Source organism: Lynx canadensis, chromosome B3, assembly GCF_007474595.2.
Source record: "Lynx canadensis isolate LIC74 chromosome B3, mLynCan4.pri.v2, whole genome shotgun sequence".
Lineage (NCBI taxonomy): Eukaryota > Metazoa > Chordata > Mammalia > Carnivora > Felidae > Lynx > Lynx canadensis.
Window position 1 is genome coordinate 134,592,394 of NC_044308.2, and position 12,178 is coordinate 134,604,571.

The 12,178-nt window shown below is 39.5% G+C and overlaps 1 protein-coding gene across 2 annotated transcripts in view; it reads left to right on the top strand.

The window, feature by feature from the left end:
• Positions 1–12,178, top strand: part of CPSF2 (cleavage and polyadenylation specific factor 2) — a 33,085-nt gene that overhangs the window by 3,536 nt on the left and 17,371 nt on the right. Inside the window, exons 2-9 of one of the 2 annotated variants that reach the window (XM_030319818.2) lie at positions 308–369; positions 2,944–3,043; positions 4,337–4,516; positions 5,722–5,881; positions 5,961–6,066; positions 7,583–7,712; positions 9,422–9,537; positions 11,408–11,595. In XM_030319818.2, the coding sequence (XP_030175678.1) occupies positions 4,368–4,516; positions 5,722–5,881; positions 5,961–6,066; positions 7,583–7,712; positions 9,422–9,537; positions 11,408–11,595 (849 nt within the window). In that variant the 5' untranslated portion in view covers positions 308–369; positions 2,944–3,043; positions 4,337–4,367. The remainder of the gene's footprint in view (positions 1–307; positions 370–2,943; positions 3,044–4,336; positions 4,517–5,721; positions 5,882–5,960; positions 6,067–7,582; positions 7,713–9,421; positions 9,538–11,407; positions 11,596–12,178) is intronic. The other variant, XM_030319817.2, reaches the window with a different exon arrangement.

The following is a 12,178-nucleotide window of genomic DNA, read 5'->3' on the forward strand; positions in this document are numbered from 1 at the left end:
TATGATTCTCATTAACATAAGCTAATGTCAGTTTTTAAAATCTTATTTCCTAAACTGCATATTTTAGCCCCTGATTGTGACCGATTTGGTACAATATTTTTGACTTTCATTATCTCTGTTTGTTCTATGTAAGCTTCAGCTTCCAAAAATTAGGACAGGTTTTCTTTTTAAAAACAGGATCATTTCTTATGCTGCTTGCTGCTGCTCATGTGTTCACCTTAGGGCATGACATAGAAGGTAAACACCATAATTAAAAACAGAAGTCAATCTATTATACCACATTTAGCAGACTCTCTTTATTTTTTAGATTTATGAAGAACTCTTCCCGTGAATTCATGGTGTTTCATCCTATATACGACTGAGATATCAGTAAGTGATGAATGTCTCTAGTAAAGATCTAGCCACAGTATAAGCAATTGTATTAAAAATACCTTTTCACCTGTTGAAACCTGGGTCTATCTGCAAAAAGCTTTCACATGAACTCATTCACTTCTGTCTGCAAGCTACTTTATTTCCACTTTGTAATCTAAATAAAGTGGAAGTGACGGTGGATTTGAGTAGAAAAAGAGTTTCTCTTAGGCCACTAATATACTTGTGGTACAGGAAGCTTTTTGGCAGGGAGAACTTTTTTATTTCCTTCCCAAAATTGTATTTATAAATGTTTTTCATCAAATGGAGAATAAATGTCTTTGTACTTCTCATGCCTTACAAATAGGAATATGCTGAGTCCCCATATTTTTAATTTTAACTTATTTGTTTCATCAGTTCTTTATGGAACAACCACTATGTGTTTAAGACATGTGCTAATAATATATAGTAAGGACACAAAAAAGGATCGAGCCTCAAAGAGCTCTCCTAAGCAAGGGGAAATGCATAAGAATAGATAACTGTTGATGGTGTAGCCAGTTCACTAAGCTCATTTAACACTAGCCATACTTCATTCATTTAAGCTTTTGTTGACCCCCCTCCCCCCCCACTATGTGTTAGGCACTGTGGACACATTGGAGGATAACTGTGACCAGAACTGACAAGGTCTGTTTTTTCATGGAATTCATAGTCTAGTGCGGGGATGAGGAGGAAAGACAGGGTTGGGCAAAGCAAGTAAATAAGTAACTAGCAGGCATAGAGAGCAGTAAGCATTTTGAGGGAAGTAGAGTGATGTCACAGGGTATAACTGAGTTGGGGAAGGACTTTAGGGTTGTTAAAAAACCATCTCAGAATAAATTTGAGACCGGGAAAACGTACAAACTAGTTAGAGGTCTTAGTGACAGTGGAGACAGAAGGGAAGTTTGAGAAATAGAATGGAGGTAAAAATGCAGCACTTAGTGATAGATCGGATGTGGGATACAAAGTAAAGGAAGGACTCAAGGATGAGGCCATCAGAGATCAGGTGATATTTATGGCTGTGGAACTGGTGAGATTACCTGGAAAAAAAAAAGTCCTGCTGAAGCACACTGCCACATTTGAGGTGGAAGAAAATAAATAGTAAAGGAGATTGGGGAGTGGCCAGTTACATACAAGGAAAACTAGGATGGAGGTGACACAGAAGCAGAGGGAGGAGAGCATTTCAAGGAGGCTGGAGCACTTATTTTCATCGAATGCTGCTACAGTTTCTGTCAGTGGAAGCCCGAGAAATGCCATTGGCTTAAATTGCGTAGAGGTTTGCCAGTGACCTTGATGAACACACTAGTAGTGGGCTGGTAGACAAAGATGCCAGGTTTGGTAGTCTGAATGGGAGGCAAGAAAGTGGAGACACATGTGGACAAATCCTCTGAGAACTTTTGCGATGAAAGGGGAACATAGAAATGATGGACTACTTGCGGGGATAGTAGGATTAAGAGAGGGCTGTTTTAAATCGGGAAATTCTAGAGGATCTGTGTGTGCTAATAGGAGTGGCACATCAGTGATACATGGTTTGATGTGGGGAAAAGAGGGAATGGCTGAAGAAGTTCGGTCCTCTAGAAGGTAAACGAGAATGGCAGCCAGACTACTCATAGGGAGCAGGGCTATTGAGTTCATGTAATGGGAGACACAACAGTGTACGTGCAGACACATTAATAGATTTGGTATTGGAAAATGAATTCTTGTCTGATGACTTCTATTTTCTAATTGAAGAATGAAGTGGGATTATGAACTGATAGTAGGGCGGAGGGGGCAGTGCATGATGCTTGAGCAGAGAAGGGGCGATGTCAAATAACAGTCTCAGAGGTGGTCAGCCAGCTAAGAAAACTCAGGTTGGTGTGTAGTGCTTAGTGCCTCCTTGGGACCTTTGACCATGAATTGAAAGAGCAGGTAGCACAGTTGTGGGATTGACCCCCATCCCCTCCCCTCCCCCCCGGCAACATATAGTTCCTGGAATAGGCAGAGCAAATGATTGGAGTCAGTCGGGGTTTTGCCAGGTTGGTACCAAGAAGGACTAGAGCAGTGAGATACGTGATGGTATTTGCAAGATACTCATGATGGGTCGTGGATTGATGGTAAGGATGTGAATGGAGACTGGAGGGGGTGAAACCATGGTTGGTGGATGATGAGGGATTCGGTGAGGCTGAAGGATTTCTGCAGTGGGATTGCTGAGTGAGCGAAGCAGTAGTGAGAGAGGGAGATGCTGGAAGGTCAGATTTTGGAAATGGTGCAACTCATGGGTGAAGAGGTCTAGGGCATACCTTTAGTGGTGGGTGGCTGACGTGAAACAGGGTTATGGGAGTGGAGAAAGGTAGGCACCAGAGTCAGTAGTGAAGTTACTAAGAAGACCAAGTCAGGAATGAAAGTCGTCCGTGAATGAGGTCAGGTTAACGGATGTCAGCAGCGAGGAGGAGAGAGGGAAGGCTTATAGCCCGCTGGGAGGCGTGAGGCTCCGTGGGACTGGAGTATTTGAAGGAGGAAGGAGGAAACCTGGTTTGAGCTGCAGCGAGGAGCAAGGAACGCATATTTCCTTCTTTCGAGGCACAGGGGGTGCAAGAAGAAGAAGAAAACCCTGTGAGGAGGTGGCAGGAGAACCAGTTTCTGTGAAGATTACCAGGTGAAGAGGACCTTCAGAGAAGAGGTGCGGTTACAGATGAGTGTGAGCGGCATCGTCCCAGAGAACATACTGGAAGGACCTGGGAGGGATAGAAAGTAGGGGATTGGATCTGACAGGCAGATGTGCACGTCAGTGATCATGGATAACCCAGGAGTCTTGGATCTTTGGCTGAGACTGAGGAGAGGAAAGATGACATGAGGTGGGATTAGCCTCCTGACAGCCTGTCATGAAAGGTGACAGTCAGTTTACCTTAGTGTGTTGATAGGACCTTGGGCAGCTGGTAAGAGGCCATCAGGTATGCGTGACCTCTCCTAACTTGCACAGTTGGCCAGGGAAGACTAATGTAGTGTGAGGAGCTAAGATCTGAAATGTTGCTGTGGAGCTGTACTCTGCTAAGCAATCAGTGTTTCTGTCACATGTGTTTAATAGCACGCAGTTCTAGGTCTGAAACCCCAATAGATGTGTTCATGTTACACCTTGAAATTCATACGGTAGGCATCTCGACGTAAATTCCATCGAATATATGTTGAGCACTTACTGTGTGTCAGGTTCTCTCAGGAATTACAAGCTTAAGATTCTACATCTGTCTTTTGTAGTTGCTTACTCTCCAGTGCAAGTGTTCTTAACATTAAACTCCCTAAAAAGTACGTGGATTTCTTTGAGTATGTGTGCCTTGTTTGTTTGTTCCTTGACGACTGAGGGGAGAAGAAAGAGTGCAAAACTTTTATCAGATCCTCAAGCATGCCTGTTTATTTAAGGACCACTGGTCTAATAGGAGAGAAAGACATGGAAACTAATTGTAATGCAGTGAAATCATTGCCATCACAGAGCAAAATAAAGGAAGCACAAAGTCACCTTGGAGGATGAGTTCGTTAATTCATTATACATTCATTTATTGGGGAACTTGGTGTTCTCTAGTCTGTGTAATTCACACGTTATTTGAAATCTTTCAACATCGTTTTTATGTGAATTATTAATACTCATGTTTATAGACTGGCATACATAAGTGAGGAGAGGTTAATTATTTGCTTAGACCCACATAGTAGTAGTAGCTTCAGATCTGAAACTGGTTCTAAAGTTCACTGCTTTTCATTAAGCCACATTGAGGAGCCGCTGAAGGACTCGTTGTCAACAAGTGTGTGTAACGTCATGTTTGTGCTTTCAAATTTAGCAGTGATGGGAGTAGGTCTTTAATGTGTTTGCTTTCTCTCTTTATGGAATTTTTAATCACTTAGAAACTTGATACAATGTTAATTTGTCTATTACGTGTGTTAGACTATGATGTGTGTTTAATTATATTTTTATTTCTTTTAAAAGAACTTTTTGGATTGTTGTTTTTGGACCAAAAATGACATCTATTATCAAATTAACTACCCTCTCGGGGGTTCAGGAAGAGTCTGCTCTTTGCTATCTTCTGCAAGTTGACGAGTTTAGGTTTCTCCTGGACTGTGGCTGGGATGAGCACTTTTCTATGGATATTATAGACTCCCTGAGGAAGTAAGTTACTTCTCCTATTTTTAGACTTCAGTTAAATCAACTTCTCTTTTCTACACCATGATACCATTTTGATGTGACCCAGTGTATGTTCTCTTTGCTCTGATTTAGAGTAAAAGACCTGATTTTGCATGCCAAAGAGCCAAAAAGCGACTGTTTTCATTTTTAAAGTTTTGATTGTATTATGAGCTATGTTTATTGAGATTCAGTAAAATGTTAATTGTTACTTGGCTAATGGGTCCCAGTAGAGATCTTTGCACCCCAATTTTAGAGAAGATTAGGTTTAGAAGAATTTGAAGAGGAAAAAACCTTCCCTGTGGAAGGTCTGCCGTCAGATCACATTTGCTTACTTTCTATGTGTTTTGAGGCTCTACACTGAGAATTGGTGCCCAGAATACTGACCATGTGATATAAAACAATACTGATCCATCAAAGAAAAATTCAGTTATGTTTTCAGTTATATTAATTATGGAAGGAAAGGGGACTGAAATATTTGGAAACTAGAACTTGTAGCAAAACATTTTTTTTTCCTAATTTTCTCTGTCAGTGAGAGTGTGTGCCTTATTGATTAATTGAAGTTTCACTGTAGAGGATGTGCTATCAGGCACCATGCTAAAAAGCAGAGGCAAAAATCCATAATAAACGTGTGGCCATTTCTAAATGAACAATTTCTGAAATTTCAAGTTGAGGTCTTCAACCTAAATTAATGGCATATAAGATAACCAATCAAAATCAGCTTCTGTGTGGTGTGTCTATTGGTTCTCTTTTTCCTTTTTTAATTTTTTTTAATGTTTATTTATTATTTTTTGAGAGACAGAGAAACAGAGTGTGAACGGGGGAGGGAGAGAGGGAGACACAGAATCCCAAGCAGGCTCCAGGCTCTGAGCTGTCAGCACAGAGCCCGATGCAGGGCTCGAACTCAGGAACCGTGAGATCATGACCTGAGCTGAAGTCGGACACTTAACCGACTGAGCCGCCCAGGTGCCCCTCTTTTTCCTTTTTTTGAAAAAGATGTGTATAGACATCACCTGTTTCTGTGCAATATATTCCATACTTGTGATATCTATGCAACATGGGGGTAGTAATAACTGAAATTGATTGGTGTCGTAACTTTAGCTCTTAGTTTTCCTCTTTGACCCCAGCATAGTCTTTACTCTTCAAAACAAGTCTGGAGAAATGGAGAGAGCGTTTTGATCCTGTTCTTGTAGGCATGTTCACCAGATTGATGCAGTGCTGTTGTCCCATCCTGATCCTCTCCATCTTGGTGCCCTCCCGTCTGCTGTCGGGAAGCTGGGGCTGAATTGTGCGATCTATGCGACCATTCCTGTTTATAAAATGGGACAGATGTTCATGTATGATCTTTACCAGGTAAGTGAAGCGGTCAGAAAAAGCTTTTTATACTCCTGCAGTGATCATTTTTAACCTTTTATTTGTGTTTTTCTTTTAGTCTCGACACAACACAGAGGACTTTACGCTCTTTACATTAGACGATGTGGATGCAGCCTTTGATAAAATACAGCAGTTAAAATTCTCTCAGATTGTGAATTTGAAAGGTAAAAGAATGTCTGCAGTAGTAATTGGACTAACAGGGTTTAAGCTGCTGACAAGTCCAGGGAGAATTTGTAGTAAATATCCTAGGGCCTGTGGTCTGAAAAAGCAAAGATTAGCGTCTGATTAGTTCTGATATGGCGCTGAACTTCTCCCAAGTCCTTTGGATTTTAAAATAGTCCAGGCTAAATAGCAACAAAACGTTAATAGCTCAAGCCTTTTCACATGCAGCTGGGGAAAACTTAGTGTTTCCTGTGTATGGTGCACAAAGGTGATGTGGCCGTATCCTCCTCCTAGGACTTCACAGTGGGGTTGAGGGGCTAAAGCCGCTCTGGTGACTGGAGGTGATGTTCAGGCCTGAAGGAGATGCAGTGCCTTGGCGGCATAGTAGCAGATAACTGAATTCTAGAATCGGATATTAAGAAGTTTATTATGTAATTAGGTCAGGAAGTCCTCTCTTAAGTACACATTTCTCCTCTGTGGAGAGATAGGTATTAAAGATTGTCATAAATATGAAGCCTGGCAATGAAATTGAAAAAATGGCATAACAGTGGACTCTGGTGATTTAGTCAAGAAATAACAATGGTCACAACAGTTTTGCTCGTGCTTAATTTTTCTGTAGGATAGATTTTTTACCATAATGAGATTTGAATGGTTACTCTGTGAGTTTAGAGGTTAGCAGAAGGAGAAACATTTGATGATTGTGTGTACAGTGTAAATATTCAAATGTATTTGGAGTGCCTGGATGACTTACTTGGTTAAGTGTCTGAATCTTGATTTCGGCTCGGGTCATGATCTCACAGTTCGTGAGATCGAGCCCCTCATTGGGTTCTGCACTGACAGTGCAGAGCCTGTGTGGGAGTCTGTCTCTCTCTCTGTCTCTCTTTCCACCCTCCCTCTCCCCCCACCCCCTCTGCCTCTTCCTCACTCTTAACTTGCTCTCTCTCTCTCAAAATAAATAAGTAAAAACAAAAAATATTCAAATGTATTCATTCATACTAAGTAATTAATAGTGTATTGGCTTTTATTTTTTTTCCAACGTTTATTTATTTTTTTTGGGACAGAGAGAGACAGAGCATGAACGGGGGAGGGGCAGAGAGAGAGGGAGACACAGAATCGGAAACAGGCTCCAGGCTCTGAGCCATCAGCCCAGAGCCTGACGCGGGGCTCAAACTCACGGACCGCGAGATCGTGACCTGGCTGAAGTCGGACGCCCAACCGACTGCGCCACCCAGGCGCCCCCTGTATTGGCTTTTAAACTTGACTTCTATATACTACTTTTTATAAGCACCAATAGGTCTGCAAGAATTCATAACAATATGACGAGAGCGTTTGTCTATAGTGAAGGAGTGGAGTAGCTGGGGGACAGGAGAGCGAGACTTGCATTTTCATTGTATGCCTTGTTACTTTGGAATGTTGTATCACTGTATATATTAGCTATTAAAAATAGTTTACAAGTAAATAAGCTTTCTTTAGGATTGTAAAAGAAATCTGAGTATTGTCATTATCTTTTTGACACAGGTAAAGGACATGGCTTGTCTATCACACCTCTGCCAGCTGGTCATATGATAGGTGGAACAATATGGAAAATAGTCAAAGATGGAGAAGAAGAAATTGTCTATGCAGTTGACTTTAACCACAAGAGGGAGATGTAGGTATATCAAGACAAAAGCTAACGGAGATGCAGTTGGTGGTGTTTCATTCTTTGGGGGGAAACTTAAAAAGTTATTATTTTTTTTAACCAGAAATCTAGAACTATTTAAAAGCCTCAAGTAGTGAACGTTTTCAAACTTAATTATTTTCACTGTAAGGGAAAACTTTGATATAAGAGATAAAATATATTTTACAAATTTACATGTAAGTATCCACTCTAAAAAACAGGTATCTCCCTGGAGATGTTGGAAAGGAGATTAATTTTTGTACATAAAATTATATCTTATATGCTACTTCACCTGCTATTTAAAGGAACTTTGTGAATGGGTGTTTTTTTTTTAATAAAGTTAGTAATTATCATATAACTACATTTGAAGTCAGACTCCCTTAAAAAAAAAAAATGAAGTCAGACTCCCTTTAAAAGGGAACATAGTAGTTGTAAGTTTAAATATTTCATTTTGTATTCACGACATTACAATAAAATTGTTTTGTAGAGGCTTCTTTTGTAATTTCTGTACATTAAGTTTATAGTTATTTTGTATTAGATTACAAAAGCCTCAAGATCTTCTGGATCTTCTATTTAGAGATATATAAGTAATGAATTTTAGGCTTTTGTAGTCACAGATTAATGAGTAAAGGATGGATTTTTGAGTAATGGTATTCAGACATTTTGGGGGAAAGTTTGTGTCTTTTTTTTTTTTTTTTACTGCTTATCAAATATATTTTAGATGGATTAAAATTAAATAGAAAATGAAACAATATTCATGAGTCTAATCTCTGATTTGGAAGAGCGTTTGTAAGTGTAAATTTACCAGACCAGGTTACAACAGAAAACTTTGATAGATTTGGTTATATACAGATTCAAAATGTCTGAAATAATTAAGACCAATAAAATAGAGAAAATATTTGCAGCAAGTTGGCTAAAGACATTTATATGTAGAAGACCAGATATTAACCAATCAAAAAGATGCCGGTGACAAAATGGACAAAAGTTATAATGTAAAATTAAAATGATAATTCTTTTTAAAATTACATACCATTAAAATGACTCTTAAATGGTAATATTCTTCCAGGAAATATTGTGTGAGTTGCTCATTCTTTCTGGTTGAACTTTTCTGGAAAAGGGAGAGCTTTCTAGAAAAGGTTAAATCTTTCTGCAAGCCAGTTAGCAAAATTGTATATTGTAGTAAATACATCTCTAGGAATGTGTCCTAAAGAAACCATCAGAAATGCAATTGAAACTTTTTGCCAAAATGTTCTTTGAGATTATTTATAATGACAACAAAAGTAACCTAAATAATAAGGGGAAGTGATCAAATAAAACACACAGTAGGAAGTTCTTACAGTTGTTAGAAAAATAGATTTAGAAATCAACGTCATGGGAGAAAACCAGGGTATAGAACTGAATATATAGACACTTTTAAAAAATACGTTCACACGTATATGCATAGAAAACTGTGTTTATATGCTTAGAAGGATATATGCCAGAATAACATATCGATTTCTCTGAGTGGTGGTACGCTGGAAGATCTTAATTTTCCTTTTTTAAAAATTTTTTTTAATATATTAGATTTCTTATCAATGAGCATATATACTTTTATAGTTAGAGGAAAATCTTATAAAAGAAAGTTGCTTTTTTTTAGGTGAGATAAGCTACTGTTTATTTGAGGTGATATAAAATATTTCTCTTCTTCAACTTTGTTATAGCCATTTAAATGGATGTTCCCTGGAAATGCTAAGCAGACCCTCCCTGCTTATCACAGATTCATTTAATGCTACGTATGTGCAGCCTCGGAGGAAACAGAGAGACGAACAGCTTCTGAGTATGTATTACCTAATGTCCTCTGTGGAAGTGCATGGTAGTGTGAAATACTGTTTTTTCTATTTTGTTTAACACTTTTCTTGTCATATGAGCTTGGTTAACTCTAGTATTTTTGGAAAAATATTATGTGATCTTATCATTATTTTGTACAAAAAGATGCTTTAGTTCCTTTGAATTTAGCTTTTGTGAGATAGGTATGAAGATTGACCTCTCCCTGCCCTTCAGCACTTAGCTAGCTCTATTTGGCACTCACTGGTATGTGTCTGGGGAATGCCAGAATGTATAAAGAGCTCACAGAAATCATTTAGAAAAACATTTACACTCTAAAAAAATGAACCAAGGAGATACACGAGGGTGGAAGTAGTCCACTGATTTTGGTGTTGGGTGTCTCACATTCTGGTAGTCTTGGTTCTAAAGAGGAGCCTCCGGACCATCCCTGGTTGCTTCTGATTTGGCTCTAGCTGCTTTGCCTTTTATTCTTTTTTTATAAGCTGCATGAGATTTCAACAAGAAAAATGGATTCTGCTTTTACACGTTTGAAACCACTGTTTTCATCTCTCTATTTAAAAAGCATAACTTGTGGGGGCACCTGGGTGGCTCAGTCGATTGGGCATCTGACTCTTGACCTCTGCTCAGGACTTGATCTCAGGGTTGTGAGTTCAGGCCCCATGTTGGGCTCCATGCCCTACTTAAAAACATAATCTGTGTCCTATGTTTTAGTCACCTATTCAATTCTTATGTCTTTTTGTTTGTTTTTGCTAGAGTTTTTTTTTTTTTTTTTTCCAACGTTTATTTATTTGTGGGACAGAGAGAGACAGAGCATGAACGGGGGAGGGGCAGACACAGAATCGGAAGCAGGCTCCAGGCTCCGAGCCATCAGCCCAGAGCCTGACGCGGGGCTCGAACTCACGGACCGCGAGATCGTGACCTGGCTGAAGTCGGACGCTTAACCGACTGCGCCACCCAGGCGCCCCTAGAGTTTGTTTTTACCAAATATCTCAAAGTGGATTTCCATGCTCTAGATTAAAGTCTAAACATAAAGTATAAATGTGTGCATGTGTGTGTATACATTTGGGAATCATTTATAACAAAGTTATAAATAATTGACCCTGGTGTAGTGTACGAATGTCATTTTCTTTCTTTTTAAAAAAATTTTTTTTAAGTTTATTTATTTTGAGAGAGAGAGAGAGCACACAAGCAGGGGAGAGGCAGAGAGAGAGAATCCCAAGCAGGATCTGTACCACCAGTGCAGAGCCTGACATGGGGCTCGAACTCACGAACCGTGAGATCATGACCTGAGGCAAAGTCTGACTCTTTTTCTTTTTAAATTTTTTTTTTTAAACGTTTATTTAGTTTTGAGACAGAGACAGAGCATGAATGGGGGGAGGGTCAGAGAGAGAGGGAGACACAGAATTTGAAACAGGTTCCAGGCTCTGAGCTGTCAGCACAGAGCCCGATGCAGGGCTCGAACTCACGGACCGCAAAATCATGACCTAAGTCGTATGCTTAACCAACTGAGCCACATGCGCCCCCAAAGTCTGACTGTTAACTGACTGAGCCACTCAGGCACCCCTTGAATGTCATTGTTCATGTGTACTCTTGATGGAGAGGGTTGGGGACCACTGATTTACAGTTTTTTCAGTGAAAAAAAGTAGAGTTAATGGCAATGTCCTTCACTCCTATGAGGATACATTCACAGGATGTACAAAAAAGTAGTTGTAATAACGTGAATGGAATTTTAATTTTGCACTTGGCCTGAGTGCTCATTTATAACTTATAGTCTTTACTAAAAACGTGGAGATGAAGTCATCTTCAATTTTGTAGCAAGGTATTGTTATGCTTGATACAGAATGTATATTCTTGTTTTCTAGCAAATGTCCTGGAAACACTTCGAGGTGATGGAAATGTGTTAATAGCAGTGGACACTGCAGGCAGAGTTTTGGAACTTGCTCAACTCCTTGATCAGATCTGGAGAACTAAAGATGCAGGGCTAGGTGTCTACTCACTGGCACTCCTGAATAATGTCAGCTACAATGTGGTGGAGTTTTCTAAGTCCCAGGTTTGTTTCCATATTGTCCTTCGTAATAAAGAAGGTTGCTACAGAAATTGGGCTTATGGAAAGCAGTGTTTTAGTTGTCCTTTGGATTTTATTTTTCTGTGAAAGAGGTTGATGATGATGGTGGTGATAATGGTACTAAAAGCTAAAAAAAGAACCACTTGTACTGTGTGTTCATGTGGAATATTTCATGTAATCCTCATGTACCCTGTGAAGTAGCTTCTGTTTTTGTCCCCATCTTACAGATTGGGTAAGTTGTTTCTCCTCTAATGCGTGGTATCACATTCTGCGAAATGGGGACACATACCTCCTAGGATATAAATGGTAGAATCCATTTTTCCCTTCTTTCTGAATGAACTCTTTCCCTTGAACTAGAAATTTTGGGTAAGAGATTTATTTAGAACTTGTCCTCTGCTTTCTCAGTAAGATTTAAGGTGACATGTAACTGAGATATAATGCAGAATTGGATTTTTAGGGATGAACTGTGGGGTGGGAGGATGTCGTTGTGGGGGACAGAGCAGAAAATAAGCTGCTCATCAAAATGGTTCAAGTTTAAGCAACCACTGGTGGGAAAGACTTAAAAAAA